Source organism: Macrosteles quadrilineatus, unplaced genomic scaffold (assembly GCF_028750875.1).
Source record: "Macrosteles quadrilineatus isolate MER2022 unplaced genomic scaffold, UCM_ALF_1.0 Scaffold_4__1_contigs__length_99947679, whole genome shotgun sequence".
In the NCBI taxonomy this organism is placed as follows: Eukaryota; Metazoa; Arthropoda; class Insecta; order Hemiptera; family Cicadellidae; genus Macrosteles; species Macrosteles quadrilineatus.
Genome location: NW_026542597.1, coordinates 28,445,346 through 28,461,915, shown reverse-complemented (window position 1 = coordinate 28,461,915; position 16,570 = coordinate 28,445,346). Strand labels below are relative to the sequence as shown.

The 16,570-nt window shown below is 33.2% G+C and overlaps 1 protein-coding gene across 2 annotated transcripts; it reads left to right on the top strand.

Annotated features, from left to right (window-relative positions):
- The first annotated feature begins 236 nt into the window (after positions 1-236).
- Positions 237-8,809, top strand: LOC128992066 (RYamide receptor-like). 2 transcript variants are annotated; one of them, XM_054415455.1, is made up of 6 exons: positions 237-699; positions 2,086-2,282; positions 3,411-3,609; positions 5,365-5,433; positions 6,845-6,975; positions 8,576-8,809. In XM_054415455.1, exons 1-6 carry the CDS (start codon positions 280-282, stop codon positions 8,784-8,786), a joined length of 1,227 nt encoding a protein of 408 aa, XP_054271430.1. In that variant the 5' UTR covers positions 237-279; the 3' UTR covers positions 8,787-8,809. The 2 variants fall into 2 exon arrangements, with proteins under 2 accessions (XP_054271430.1, XP_054271432.1); XM_054415457.1 differs by having other exon boundaries at positions 8,479-8,709.
- Positions 8,810-16,570: the final 7,761 nt, after the last annotated feature.

The window sequence follows — 16,570 nt, the reverse complement described above, 5'->3', positions numbered from 1 at the left end:
ACAACCTCAGCTGTACTCTCGACTACAACCTCAGTAACAACTGATTTTCATGTTACAGAATATGTCATTTCTCTGAACCACCGGTCATGACGTAGCCAGGAGACAACATGTGTGACGGAGTCCTTTAGCGATGTCGAGGCCTGCAACGACTCTCTCATGTGCACCTCGGTGTACAACCTCAGCTGTACTCTCGACTACAACCTCAGTAACAACTGATTTTCATGTTACAGAATATGTCATTTCTCTGAACCACCGGTCATGACGTAGCCAGGAGACAACATGTGTGACGGAGTCCTCAGCGATGTCGAGGCCTGCAACGACTCTCTCATGTGCACCTCGGTGTACGACAACCTCAGCTGTACTCTCGACTACAACCTCAGCCTCACACTCAACTGCGATGTGTCTCCCTCTGGGGGAGTTCTCGACTCAGTCTACTTCCACACTCTCGTGTACGTCATGTACTGCGCCATCTTCCTCATCGCCCTGCTGGGCAACGGGCTGGTCTGCTACGTCGTACATTCCTCCCCCCGGATGAGAACGGTCACCAACCTCTTCATCGTCAACCTCGCTGTCGGTGATATTCTCATGACTGTGTTCTGCGTCCCGTTCACCTTTGTCACCACTCTGCTGCTGCAGTATTGGCCGTTTGGGAGAACGATGTGCAGTACGGTCAGCTACTCCCAGGCGATCTCTGTGTTTGTAAGTTATTTTAATACGGAGTATTTATTTGGGTCATTTGATTAACTATCGTTTAATTCATTAGGTATAAATATTTTTTTTACTAATGTGGTTCATACAAGCTAACGTTATGATTTTACATAATTGTTTATATAAATTTGTAAATCACTGGTTTTACCAATAAAAATCTATTTACAAGTACTGTTACATACAGTCTATCAACATTAAATTAGAAATGTAAAAGAACGTAGCAATAATAAAATAATGGGTTATGCGTTTGTAATTATGACTAAATATTGAAAAATTTATCACCGGCTTATGAACGAAAATGCTGTCCAACGGTTAGCGGTTTACTAGCCCTAACTCAATCAGTGGTCAATTTAGCAACCGAAGAGGAAGGGTTGTTGGATTAAATGGGTTATTGAATCTGGTTGATTTTCTCCATACTTTGAAACCAAAAATATTATAAGCATAGGATGTTGTACAAAATGTCGTGGTGACAAACTAGTTCACAAAATGTTAGTTAATTTTTGTATGTTGTGGTTTTAGAATTAGGGCCGAAAAAAGCATAAGGCACCCCCTCACTCGGACTTCTGTATGGATATTAAACTTTAGTTTTTTTGACTCACTTTCATTTTAGGACATGTAAGGGTGTGTTGGATAATCATGAATGTTTTACTATTTATTATTAAACAAGCTGCAACATAGTTTTACAAAAATATGTGGAATTGGGTGTTCAAGAAAATAGCCTTTTTAAATACATACAGTTAACTGTATCGTCAAAATTATTTTATGTTGACGTAAGCTCAGTGCTTATTGAAGAGAAATGCTTGGAAGACAAACATCACCTGTTACTCAAACGTTTAGAGATATCCAGAGTTTGGTTTCTTGCCAGGAATGTCAAATACAGCGGAATAAATGTCTGCTTAGCTTACGTCTGAACGGAACACTAAACACAAGGCTGAGATGCACTAGTTTATCAAAGTTAGCTGCATCGTGTCTGCTAACTAAACTAGTTGAATATCTGCATGATGATTATCGCTAATGACTAATGTATGGCTAAGGAGCAATGTGGTTGACGTACTTGTGCACTAAACAAATTTTCATACACTAATTTATGTGAGACCTTTTTCCACTTGGAGATTGAGTAGCTACTAAAACGAATAATTAAATATTTTTTTTAAATTACATGTAAAGATTGTTTCATTAGGCTCTCTGCTTTAGACGGATAAGGTCATAGAGTTAACCTGCGACTGATCATCCAAACACTGCCTTCTGTCTTTTTTGGGGCTATGTTACTGTAGTAACATGTAATGAACGGAAAACCCAAACTGTTTTGTCACTATTATGTTGTTACTAATGTCACATTCAGTAAGACATTTCTCATTGTGGTGTATTACTGAGCAGGTGAGCGCCTATACGTTGGTGGCGATCAGCATAGACCGCTTCATGGCTATCATGTGGCCACTCAAACCCCGCATGGGCAAACGTCAAGCTAAAGTCATTATACTCATAGTGTGGCTGGTGGCGCTACTGACGGCTCTGCCTATACCACTGGTGTCACGGATAGTCCATCCTAGCCACTGGCACCAACTGTGTGATAAGTAAGTGAGCAATAAATGGCTGGTAGATTGCATAGATTATACAGCCATAAAGCTAAATTTGTATTAATGTTTCTATTATAATAGTTACTTTACTTTTGGTGAGTTGGTGGCTCAGTCGGTAGTGTGACGCAGTGGGTAGGTTCAGATTGCTGCTATATTGGTATTTGTTGCTATACTCTATCAGTACAGTTCAACCTTCATGCAGCTCAACCCTTGCTGTGCTGGATATATTCCAAGCACAGTCCTAAAGTCTGAATATACCGGCAAATGCACGACTAAAAGACGCCACCAACCACTTTTGTTAAAATAAAGCCATTAAAAACATACAAGACAAATCAGTCAAAACTGTAACTGCGTGAAGATTTATAAAGCAGCATTAGCAAAGTTGTAAAATCAATTTATGTTTAAAGATAGTTTATTGATAATTTATAATTTTTTTAGAAATTCTGCTCGGCATACATCTGTAGAAAGGTATTATAACGATTTGAAATTATATTAAGATGTTGTTTATTGCCATTGTTGTATATTAAATTGACAAGAACTATCCTGTAAAGCAGTATTTACTGAGGAACGCTTGCTAAATAAAGGCATTTTTATTTATTTATTTATTTATTTATAGTGCTATTGCCCTATTGTATCAATGTTTGGCAAGCTTAACTTTCATCTAATGTAAAATACATTTTATATTTCTTAAAAGATAATTTCTAGGTAGAAAACAAAATATAGTTGATGACAAAGCCTAATATCGTGATGTTGATAAAATAACATTATTTTTTTTTAATTTCATCTTTTTTTTATATTAAAATTTATCAATTCTACTAAGCCTCGATTATTTTTCAGTAGTCGAATAGAAGGAAGAAAAATATTGAAAACAAATAATTCACCATTTGGGCTTGATCCCTAAACCTCGGATCGCAATGTACTCTTTCCGTCTTTCATGTGATGATACTACAGTAGTTAACTGTTGATAAATACTAATATGTTTTCATGAGACGTTCTTACATCTATTGTGCTCATTTTTCTACCTTACACTATTACACTGCACCAAATAAAAAAGACATGATGTTCTCAAAGAAACAAAAACCACTTTGTGTAAATGTTACTCAAAGCTTACTTTTATCGTTCCAGAGGACTATGTCAGGAGGAGTGGGGCAGTATAGAGCACCGCACGCTCTACAGCATGACTCTACTGGTTCTACAGTATGTCATCCCGCTGCTGGTTCTAGTCCTGACATACTCCAGTATAGCAGTAGTAGTGTGGGGCAAGCGGCCGCCGGGAGAGGCCGAGAACTGCAGGGACCAGAGGATGGCGAGGTCCAAACGAAAGGTAAAAAAAATATACAATGGTTTCCAAGCTATTAAATAAAATTATGGGCAGTTCTTAAAAACAAATTTTGGAATGGTAACGCCTAAGCTATTTTTCTTTAGGCAGAAGCCTCTTTAAACCTTGCATTTGCCCGTTCGTAATGTTTTACATGTTTAATCTAATGGAAAATATACAATCAACGCCGAATAAATTAACAAAAGTGAAATCATTTGGGGTGAAATAAAAAGTTTGATAATATTCTAAAATGATCGAATAATTTACAATTATTTTACATTAGTTTGCTCCGCAGATACAACAATTCTAGATTCAAAGTCGCAGCACATAGTTTATTGTAAAACTAGGGGTCCATGATGATAAGTAATAAAAAAATTATGAGTTTAGTTATAAAGATGTATACAGAGTCAAGTAAAAAATGAGTTAATCTAAACAATATCGAATTGTATAATATTCATAGAGAGCAAAAATAAAAATACAAGTTTGTAAATCGTTTGTCAAAAGAACAACTGCATTTCAGTTTACAGATTCACAAACAGTTTGTAAAACTTTCTAGGAAGTGTTAGAGCTAAATGTTACGAGAAAGATTAGGTACCGAAACATCTTGATTGCAAAATCAACTTTACAACTGTTTACATAGCGCAACAGCTTTGTTAGGCGTTGAAGTGACTTTTAGAGCTCAGCGCTGGAAAATATTATTCCTTCCCTTGTTTGAGGCCTTCATAAATTTGATTTGGTTAACTGAGTTACCAACTGAAGAAGAGGGTAATAAATGAGTTATAGGCAACAAAACTCACTTTGCTTTGAACGTGTTTAAAGTATTGAGAAGTGCGTATGATGCCAGATGTGGAATGAAAGAATAGAAGTTAGAGCAAAACACGAATGCTGATCGTGTTTTTAACACTGAATGTATGGTTTATAGGTATTATTTGGATTGTGGTAATACTTCTACTTATACATGTTAATGATTTCAATTATCTTGGTTTTAGATACAGTTTATGGCCAACAGTTTCTAATTCAATTACTTTCTTGAATGTAACTTACTTTACAAATAGAGTCGTAATACTTGCATTATTAAGAGTTGTTTTTAATGAATGCTGTAAAGTAAAGTATTAAAGAGTACTTTACTTTTTGGTTAGTCGGTGCTCAGTCAGTAACGTCACGGACTTGGGACCTTAAGGCAGCAAAGTCGTGGGTTCGGATCCTGGTCACTACTACTTTTTATCAGTACATTTCACCCTTGTAATGTACCGGCTCACTCTTTGCTTTGTTCCTATGTCGAAGGGCAAATGCAAGGTTAATAGAGGCAGTCAACCTTTTTTTCAGTAAGGTTATTGTATAAAATTCCATAAAACCTTATGAATTATTTAGTACTTTAACATCTATAGGTTTCAATGATACTTAGCTAGATTTAGTCCTAAGTTAATGGTTTACTTGTATTCATACCTCAAAATAACTAAAATCGATGCTTCTCAATTATTTAATACACATTGTTACATTATCCATTGTAGCCATATATTTGTCACATGCAGTATATTCTTCATAAAGTCACTATGTTTTTTTTTCAAACTTATAGTTTCTTTTTTCATGAATAAAAACCTTCATTTTTTTAAAATCATATTACTATGATCTGTAATTTGTTATTATAACTACAACAAATCTACTAGATCTTTTACATTATATATTTGAAAATTACAAAGATGTGTTTGTAAATGAACTAGTGTCATATAAAATCATTTTTATACGCAATTCATTTTCCAGATGATAAAAATGATGGTGACTGTAGTGGTTGTGTTCACTATCTGTTGGCTCCCCTTAAATGTCTTGAATGTAAGTACTTAGGATATTACTATACGTTTGTATATAGGCCTGACATAGTAAATAACTTCAATATGATATAAAACCTGATCTTTAAAGTATTCTTATAATATCAGATAGATTAAATTTGATTGGTCAATAGAAAAAATAATTTCATGATTTTGGAACCATTGAAAAAGTGAAATAGATTTGAGATGTAGCCTACCTTAAAAAATGTAGATCGTAAAAAGAATCTAGTAAGGACCCAATTAGTCAATTTTGTGAAGGCGTGTTATTCTTATTTTGACCACTTGTGTCTTTCAATAGTGTTGTGTTGATATACTTTGTGAACTGTTTTGTATCAGTTAACTTTATACACGTGTTATGTTATACTATTACACCTTCTTGGTCTTATCATATTACAATAACCCAAAAATTATAAAATGCATTTAAATGGCTCAAAATAGAGTGAGTGAGCGTACTGTGGTTACATGAATATAGTTTGTTAAAATAAAAGGATATGAATATGAATATTATCATGTAAAGTTTTATAGAATTACAATGAAAATGAAATTTTAAAGTTAAACTTTTAAAAACCTAGATCTGAAATAATGTTTTATAGACTAATCATTTGATGTAATCTCAAAATCTTTGCACTCGTCCTATCTTTTCAAGACCACTCTTTTTTTAATAGTTTAAAAAACTTATTTTGAACGTACTGAATTTAACAGTATTTCATTTTAAAATATAATTTGTTACACAATATCTTAACCAACCTGCATCTTAATCAGAAATATGCCATTGGCTATCATGTGTGTGCTCATTGTCCGAATTCGGAGTTTGAGTGTAACATATGCATATAAGTAACTAATAAACACTAATAGAGTTATAATTATCAAGATTATGAATATGTTTGTATCTGATATCTCTTCTGTTACATTATTCCAAACTATATTAAGGTAGATACCGCATACATACTTCTAAATTAAACAGTTTCACTACAGTCAAAGCACATGAAACGAATACAAAAACCAAGTTATAAATCATATTTTTATTCAATATGAATATATTTTATCCTGTTATTTTTCATTTTCAAAAAGAAAGGGTTTGAGTAAAATTTAGAGCATAAATTCCAAGAGTAAATCCTTGAAAGTTAATCTTTAATCTTACCTGTAGAGTATGTACTAGTGGTAGGGCGAGGGACTACGGTCCCTGAACCCCGGGTTAGAATCCCACCAAACACCAATCTAGGCTCTAAACTCTAGGATCGTGCCCCCACCCACTAAGCCTAGTTTGATGGAATGTGTTTAACCAACATAGTTTTTTTTTTATTATGTGAAATACATACAATGAATCAATATTAAAAGGTAGTAGATTATCAATAATTGTTTCACTACTGCATTTTAACTCCAAGTTCTGATCAGTTGTTTCTGATTGTGTTTAGTTAGTCTGGGAGAGCAACCCAGATGTTATTGGTTCGTGGAGTGGTCTACCTTTCCTATGGTTCGCCTTCCATTGGTTGGCCATGTCTCATTCATGCTACAACCCAGTTATATACTGCTGGATGAACTCGAGGTAAGATAGTCTATACTACGCTGTAAAATACCGTTGTATTATACCAGCTTCCCACTATTTAAAAACACCACTGCATGGACAAGTGAATTAAAAGTGTTTAAAAAAAAATACCCCCGCCGCAGCAAACCTGACGCCTAAGCGAATTTCCATTTGGCTGAATTGATTTTCAATTGATCTATTTAAATAACATTAGGTTTAACGAGTACCTAGGTTTGCTGCTACAAGGAAACTAATAAAGTGTGTGTTTTAAGTAAAATAATTATTGCTTAGTATAAAATGAATATATTTGCCAAGTTTGATCAAAAGATATCCATAAACAAGCAAACTACAACATTTTACAATATTCTCCATAAGAATAACATGGGAATTTTAAATTTACCATTTTTTTTTTTTAGTTTTCTCCGTAACCAATAACCGTACAAAAACACTTTGATATACTGAATTGTTTGTTTTTTTAAGCTCTTTAAGGAGGTTTAGAGAAAAATTGGGAAATTTTGTGTTTTGAGGGTCAAAAGTGAGAAAAACCAATTTTTACCCCATAAAACCCTGTTCCCATGGTCCGATCATGCTGGATCGTGAACTCATTCAAGTTTATCCCGCCTTACACCTTCAAACCAAATTTCATCAAAATCGGATAAAAATTACTCAAGTTATCGTGTTCACGGACACATATATATATATATAGCCTATATATATATATATATATATATATATATATATATACATATATAAAAATTTGAACGAGTGGTGTTTTTGGCCTCTGGGGACATCAAAATGAAAAAGTAAAACGGACCCGGGCCTAAGTCTTACCATGAGACATACGGTAATAGCTACTTCCCTATAGGGAAATTCGCTAAAACTATAACAACTGTTTTTTTTTATTAATGTTTAGGCTTAAAGTACCTACAATATAAACCTGATGAATCATTATATTATTATTTTCAAAGCCTAAAAATCACACAAACTTGCTTTCTGATAACATATAGGAAAGCAGATGATCATGTAGTTGCTAGAGTCCGCATGGTCACACCAAAAATAATCTAAGATTTATATCAGTATGTGTGGCTAATCAACTGTCACTTGTTACGAACAGAACCAACTGAGAGTTGTTGTAGGTATTACAAGACCCGTACCACGCCAAAATGGAAACATACAGATAAAAGATAAATACAGATAGATACAAACACATGGAGGCTATTTATTTGAAAATACAATTGACCATCATAATCTTAATATATCATTTAAGTTTTCTCAGTAGTTTATCATGTTTTCAGTGGCGCATCATCACATAATTTTTGTTCTGTTTCACATAGCAGCAGCATTTATATTGTAGTTTTCCATAAATCCTTCATCTGTTCATTTTCAGTAGTATCTTCAATCACCATTTTAGATGTCATTTCCAGTAGTGCCAATCACCATCTTCAAATGTCGTCTTCAGCCCACACATCTTCACCAGTAGCCAGCTCATCGACTCCGGGGTCACTGACGATGCTTCTGTTACAGGTTCAGGACAGGGTTCCGCGCCGTTCTCAGACTCTCCGTGGAAAAGACGACGGACTCTTGGCTAATGACTTGGGCTTGACATGGTTGCTGGTTGCAGGTTTAGAGCCGGCTTCTCAACCGTGCTCCACATCTTCCCCAACCGTTACCGTAGCAACCACGACCACTCGGTGCTGCATCGGTTCAACACCTCGACAACGTTCCTAAGTTCCAGGAGAGAAGCTAACAACTCTCTCAAGGCCCTCCCCCACTCCCACCCCCACAACTACAAGTGCAAGAGCACTGTGCACTACCGCGACGACCAGATGTAGTCTCTCTGTAAAGTGTAAATAAATCCGTATCGTTTATAAGTTGTGTCTGTCTTTCCTGCGACTTTAGCAGTGGAATTTGGGGTTTTCTGAATGCTGAGGGGACCTTTCAAAAAGTATGCTACTTATATCCTGAAGCTAAGTCTAGTTTCCCTAAGCAAATGGATGTGTTGTAAACTGGTGGGATCACGAATACTTGAACGGAACCAGTATGGATCATAAAAATAAACAAATACGTTACTTGCCCGAATCCTATAGTAATAGCATTAACATTATAGCTTGAACAGTTCAATTTAAGCAATGTTAAATCTTGCTTACTTTTGGGACAGTTACATAATTTGTTTATCCATACCATGTCTGTCCTAGTATTCTTGGGTGGGATGTGGGATGCACAATGGAGAAACACGTTTCAGGAAACCAGGTTCATGAAACGACAAACTTTAGTTGCTTACAACTAAAAGGTAAAGCAGGGTGCACACTGGAAAACCCCCTTTTCAGGAAACTGGTTTCATAAAATTGGATTCAAGGAAATCATTTTTATTTTTCTAAAAAAATCATTAAATTTCACAGGATCACTGCATAATTTAAGAGCTACAACGTAAGTACTGAGTTGACGATCCCTAATCAATGGGTGGATAACACTTCCTTCTTTTCTTTTCCTTTAGTCACCACCAAAAAATAATCACATCATCATCCAAATTTATATCAATGAATCAATGATAAACCTGTTTAGCATACGGCATTTTAAAAGTGGGTAGGTCTTTCATAAAAACAAACAAAACGTAAAAACAAGTTTTATTTCCGTAGCAGCTTGGACAATATTAAGAATCATAATTTGGGCTATAAATCACCTCTTTCTTTTTGGACATTCTTTATATTCTTCTAGAAAACTTTATTTTCTATGATGAAGTTAAACTTGTGAAACAAATTTTACTTAGACTTGAATGAGAAGTTGTGGTACAATGTATACTAAACTAAACAAAATATTAACTGCAATATTGGCTAAAGTGAAAACAATTTGTTTCAAGAGAATCAAAATATGGTTGGTCTTTAAAAAAAATCGGACAAGTCGGACGAGGCAGAGAAGTCGCAAGGTAATTTTTATTTTGTAAGAATAATATTTGATACGATTTTTCGTCTTTTAAAACTAAATTTTAATATTTATGAGGTTTAATTCACAAACAATATTTTTATTGGCACCAACTAAATTCTTGTATTTTCCGCATAAATGATTGAAATGCCTTCTGCAATTTACAGTAGTAGGATATACAGCATTCAAATAGAAATACAGTACATATATCAGACTACTAATGTATCTTCAATAGAAGGACCTTTCTAAAATTTATGTATAAAGCTGATATAATATGTACCACCTTACATACAAAATCAAGCGATAAAATGATTATTAAAACGTACATAATTTTAAAGTCGAAAGGCATAAAATAGTGCGATAAGCATTCACTTTTTCAGACGTAGTGGTAAGTTGCTAACAGAGAAAACAGGTAAGTCGATTTTCAAATGTTCACTACTTTACTAAGCGCTGATGTCATTATGTCACAGATGGCCCAATAACCCTAGAAAGTCGTATAAACATTGGTTACTGCCGAAATAACAACCAGCTGTCCTGTCCACGGAGTAATAACTATAACCATTGACTGCCGAGTAGTTATTGATTCTGTAAACAATACCGATCTGTTTATTTTATTATTGTTTAGTTACAAATTAATACCATTTCTAAAATATAAAAATAAGTGTGCATTGTTTTAGTAAAATTAAAGTTTTGCTGTGCTTCCATCGTAGTTCCATATTGTGTTGTTTTTCTGCAAAGTTTTCATGTTACATGTTTTGTTTCATTATTGATTACTGCATGTATACAGATAGTTTCCATTTATACTGTTGAGTCCCATCATTTACTTTTTATTTTAGGTTCATTGACCACTAATATGTGCATTAGCTTAAAAAAATAAGTTTTGATACTTTCGTAAATAATTAGTATAGCTAAATCGTATTAGAAGTTTTAAAAAATTTACCCACACAATAATCATAATTTTTTATAAATTGTATCTGCAAAAAAAAACTTCACCATAACTTTAAAATCTATATAATGATTTTCTTAAACCTCTATGTATATGAAAAAAATCAACCAAACTTCAACAGTTTTATTGCATATCTTTTCTTTAAAACTTTTTTATTTGAAATAAGTGGCCTTTAAAAAAGTATTTCGCTATAATACAAGTGTAAAAGCTATGGGAAAGAATGTTAACCTGAAATGTTTTAAGTATAACATTTTGTGATAACAGTGCACTACTAACTATGAAATAATAATTTGACCCGTTTAGTTTGCTAGTTTCCAATAAACTGAACCCCATTAAAATGGACAGTAAATAGAGGGCATATGTCGCATAGGCTATTAGGTTGACATTTTATGGCTTATGAAGTCCACCTTCCTCGATTTAAAAGCTACATAGAATCTTATACAGCTACTAAGTTAAGGGACATGTCGACTGTATTTATAAAGACATTCTATATTCTCTATAAAGAGTTCTTTATTCATTAGAAACAAAATACGTTTTTCAGCACATTTTAAAAATTAAAAAAACCTTTCCCTATATCTCTCTGTATAGGTTGTATTTTATGAGACTTGATAAAAGTTTAAGTAGCTATTTCTGTACGGATTTTAACATTGAAATTTATACGCTGATTCTTACATTATTTTAACTTGCCCACAGCCATTCCTGCTTTTTCGTATTCTGGATGTTCTCAATCTATCAAATCAACACAAAAAAGAGTATTTAAAGAAAACGCTTTTGAAAATAACACATATTCTAAAACAAAATCAACTATTGTCACAGCCTATACAGTTTTACATAATTCTTTCTCAGTTGATTTTACAATGCAATAATATTTGTATTCCGATCACTATGAAATTTACTTTATGGGTGTTTACTTCTTTGGTGTTTTATTTATATTCTGACCTCCTTACAAATATTTTTGATTAGGTCCAAATATTTTCATATTTTACTTCTCAACTAAAAACTACGCTTTACCCAACTAAAAGTCAACGTAACCACTACATATTCAACGTGTTTGTTAGGATAGTTTATTGTTCTCTAGAGTGTATTTTGAGGCTTGATACATGTTTTAAATGTCTAAAATTGCTTAAAACTCTTACATTAAAGTTTACTTTTCTAGCAAACTTTGGTTTATAAACTTTGGTGGAACGACGTTATAAAGAAAATTATATGATTTAAAGTGGCATAATATATCTTTCACTAAGTAAATCCGTGTTGATAATAAGGTGGGATTTTTATATGGGATGCTTTATAAGAATAACTTAGTCGATTTCATGATAATGTTGTGATTCTAATTGATGTTATAAATATATTTAAAAATTTATAAATAAAATAATATTATTAACATCTAATTAATACTTTGAGAAACTACTTGAAATGAAGTTTAGTGACGAATTTTATAAAAGAGACAAGTCCTTATTTTTAAAAGTACTTTGCCAAAATATAAAAAATGTATGTTATAACTAGATTTTGATAAACCCCTGTCTCAGCAAACCTACAGACTGGGTAAATTTCCATTTAACTGATTGGATTTTTATTTAAGTATTTACATAAACGATTCCGATTTAATCCCGTTCCAAACAACAGCACAATTACTAACGTTTGCTGCTCCAGGGAAGTTAATGAAATGTATTTTATTAACATATTAATACTTAAGTATAAAATAAATACATTTTAAAAATGCAATCAAAATACACCATATTAAAGCCAACATCTGTCTCGGGTCTATTCGGTAAATTACAATCATTTATTAGCAGTTTTAGAGAGGAAGGGCTTAAATTTCACAGCTTCTTAAACTCAATCTTAAATCGAAGTGGCTTTGAATAATAACTGTTTATGACTTTTGTATTGCAATATGCAATCCATATTAATCAATGTTTTACCGTTACATAGTATATCTAAAACGTATTTTAACGATTAGGAAAGTCCGTTAAATGTTACTGCCAATAAAATGTACTCAAAATAAGAAACTGAAAAAGCATTCACAAAATCATTTATTTTAAAGGCGTTACCTGTACCTTCATTTTTTTCCAAGGAACGTAAAATAGTAAGTGGTATGTCTTACATTTAAATTTCTTAGCGAGACCATTAGACATTTCAATAGTGTTAATTTGATTATGTTAGTGGCTTATAATCTAAAAAAATTGAAAATAGTTTCAAATCGGATGGAAACGTGGCTGTCTGAGTATGAAATTGGGATTTGTTTAGCCAAATGTAGACATCATATATAATTCCGATTGCAAATGCATGTTCCCGACATCTGGAAAAATTGGTTTTGGATGCATACAATACCAATCACAGGTTCCTTGAACTCTTCTACTCCACATTTTTTAAGATTTTTTTGTTTTCTAATATTACCAAACAGATTTTTTTTTTATAATAATGTGTAAGTAATTGAAACACGCCAAAGTAGCAATTTATCTATTTTATTAATTGTTTGAAGGAAATGTATTATTACTTTCCTTTTTTGTAGCTCCAATAGTTTGTGAGTAACGTTTGATTATTTTACATAATCTATAGGTACTACATCAAATATTTTTACTATGATGTATTTTAATAGTAATCAGTGAGTACGTTCAGCAAACTACATGCTGCCACAATTATAAAAGAAAATGTGTAATGTTTTCTTAAAAGCACAATTGGTTTCTTAAATCTAACACTATAAGTGGACCTCATAACTGTAAATCAGTTAAATATTTCAATCCTTCCTTTTTACTTAGTGTGTGATTTAAAAAATCCAATATTTAATTAATTTTACAGTGTTCCAAAGCTAGCTTTATAGCTATTTCTTTTTTAAAAGATAATTCGATGGAAACAAATTTTAAATTTTAAGCTTTATCTTCAGTATTCCCATTATAAGAAATTGTTGGTACTTTCCAGACTAGTTTCAAATAGGGAGAGTAAACTATTCTGCGTGTACTTTGCCCGTGTATATCAATTAAGGAAAACGAAGTTTTTCCCGGTTTGCCTCCAGCAGGATTGCTGTATTGTTAACTGGATAAAATATCAATTACTTCTGTAATTACCTGACATTTAAAACATTTCTTATAAATAAAATAAAAATCCGTTTTTAATAGCAACGTTTGGTCAAATAATGTTGTAAAGTTGCGTATTTTGATTAAACAGTGCTGCCAACCTCAGGTAAGGTTATCTGCAACTCGGCCTGCAGTGGTGCCACAACTCGACCGTGAAATTGACACTAATCTGGGAAAATTAGCCAAGCGACATTCCCTCTCTATTGACGTGTTTGGTAGTACATTATGAAAATATTTATGGTGCTAAGTAAACCTTTATAGCCTTAGATATCGGCGCAAATTAGTAAAAACAAATAAAATAAGTTTCATAGTAATTTTTAGTAATTAGTAATTTCACGAGCGTGATTTTCTCGGGTATTATCAATTAAGGAGGGCCAAGCTCCAGAGATTTGTTGTCAGGCTTAAAATTAGATTTGAAACAAACAAATTCCATTTCCAACCGTTATCAGTGTTGGGCCAGCTTCGTTTGGCCTGTCACATCCAGATCGACGAATCTCTGAATCTATTATCAGCTTAACCATTATAGAGTTTTATTTTTATTTTTAAACAAGTACAATAGTACAGTGTTTAGGCTTATGAACAAGGTTGAAAATAGTAGTTTTTTTTATTATTAATGGAGATCTCAGAGAAAAAGAGGTGAAAACTGATGTTACTCAATACATTTCGATCATATTGGTGAGTGTGTGCTAACACAGACAGGGATTGACAAAAAGCATACACTCTTAATAACTACAATGCATGGTTTATTTTTATGTACATACATTCTTCATCAGACAATTCGTATTTTTGAATATATGTTTTCCTTCACCAATCTCAGTTGGTTTGCTCATATTATTTTATTGGATGTATCACACACATCCTTAAGTTTCAAGGATAAGGGTTGCTTTTTAGTTAGAACTCGGTTGGTTCCATTACAAATTTTATCCACTTATTTAATTTAATAAATTTTAATAAGTAAGAAATAGTTATTTGTGCAACTAGTGAGCAATTGCACTTTGAACTCGAGTTGCACATTATATTTTTCCTACAGTTACCATAAAACAAACAAATTGGTAAAGAAACGTAGCATACTTTTACACAGAAGTGAACTTTAAATATGACATTTAATGTGAAGTAACAAATACAACAGTACAACAGCTGACCAGCTGATTTACAGCCAGTGCTGCCAACGTATTTCGCGCGCATACGACGTTGTCTGCATGTTACGCGCTCTCTATTTCGTGCCTTCACGATGCAAATCTGGAGTGAGACAAAGTAAAAAGAGTGAGACAATGTTAACATTGTCTCACTGATGAGCGAATTGGCCACTTTGCTTTCTCATATCAGTGAGAGGACATGTACATTGTTAGGTAACTGTAGGAAATAGTTATTTGTGCAACTAGTGAGAAAAGTGAGCAATTGACTCACTCGAGAGAAATCCTTACTCACGAGCAGTAGGCGAGTGAGGAATGGTTTCTCGAGTGAGGCAATTGTACTTTGAACTCGAGTTGCACATTATACTTTTCCTACAGTTACCATAAAACAAATAAATTTGTGAAGAAACATAACCTATTTTTACACAGAAGTGAACTTTTAATATAACATTTTATGTGAAGTGACAAATACAACAGTACAACAGCTGACCAGCTGATTTACAGCCAGTGCTGCCAACGTATTTTGCGCGCATACGACGTTGCCTGCATGTTACGCGCTCACTATTTCGTGCCTTCACGTTGCAAATCTGGAGTGAGACAAAGTAATTAGAGTGAGACAATGTTAACATTGTCTCACTGATGAGCGAATTGGCCACTTTTCTTTCTCAAATCAGTGAGAGAACATGTACATTGTTAGGTAACTGTAGGAAAAATTATTTAACAGTAAAATATTCAATCAATTTTTATTATTTTACTTTTAATCCCAGAGATTATAATCTATTGTCTGATATAACATGTTTCCTTTCTTGTTGCACCAATTGCATTGTATTTTTAATACTTTAGAAATATTAGTAGGCAATGATGATATTAAAAATAATTAAAACGCTGTTTTTTTCAAGCTTAAGCTAAACCGTACTTAACCTAATGTTACTGTTATACAATAGTTAGCATTTTGGTTGAGATGTGGATACTAAATATTTGAGTTTGAGACCAAACTCTTGTCTTTGCTAAGATTATTAAGATGCAGAGAACTTTGTCCCTCAAGGGTAAATGTTTCTGATAACTTTTAATTGAGTTACGTTGTATCCATTGAAGAAACAACTAACCCAAAAGTTACGTTTCCACAGATGTAATCACCCTAACTGAGCACGGTCTGTGCTTCTGAACATTAAAATATGTTTGGAAAGGAACCTAAAAAAGGAAAAAGAATCTCATATGAATTAAGCGTTATGAGTGGATTGTACATTCCACTGCCCCCTATTATAAAACATTTATCCCTACAATATGACTGTAACTTAATACTGAAATTGGGTAACGTTATTTAAGAATAAAACAATGGGTGTTTTAAGTTGACGTATAAAATGTCTGCTAATGGCAATTTCTGTGAACAAATGCTTAGTATGTTCACAGTTGAACGTGGCCCCAGCTAGCAATAACCGTAAATAACAACAAAGCAACAGGTAGTGCTTCTGTACTGAAAATTGAGAGACGTGCAAATATTTTCACGTGAATAAGCTTCACACCAACAAAGCTATGACGCTCGGACA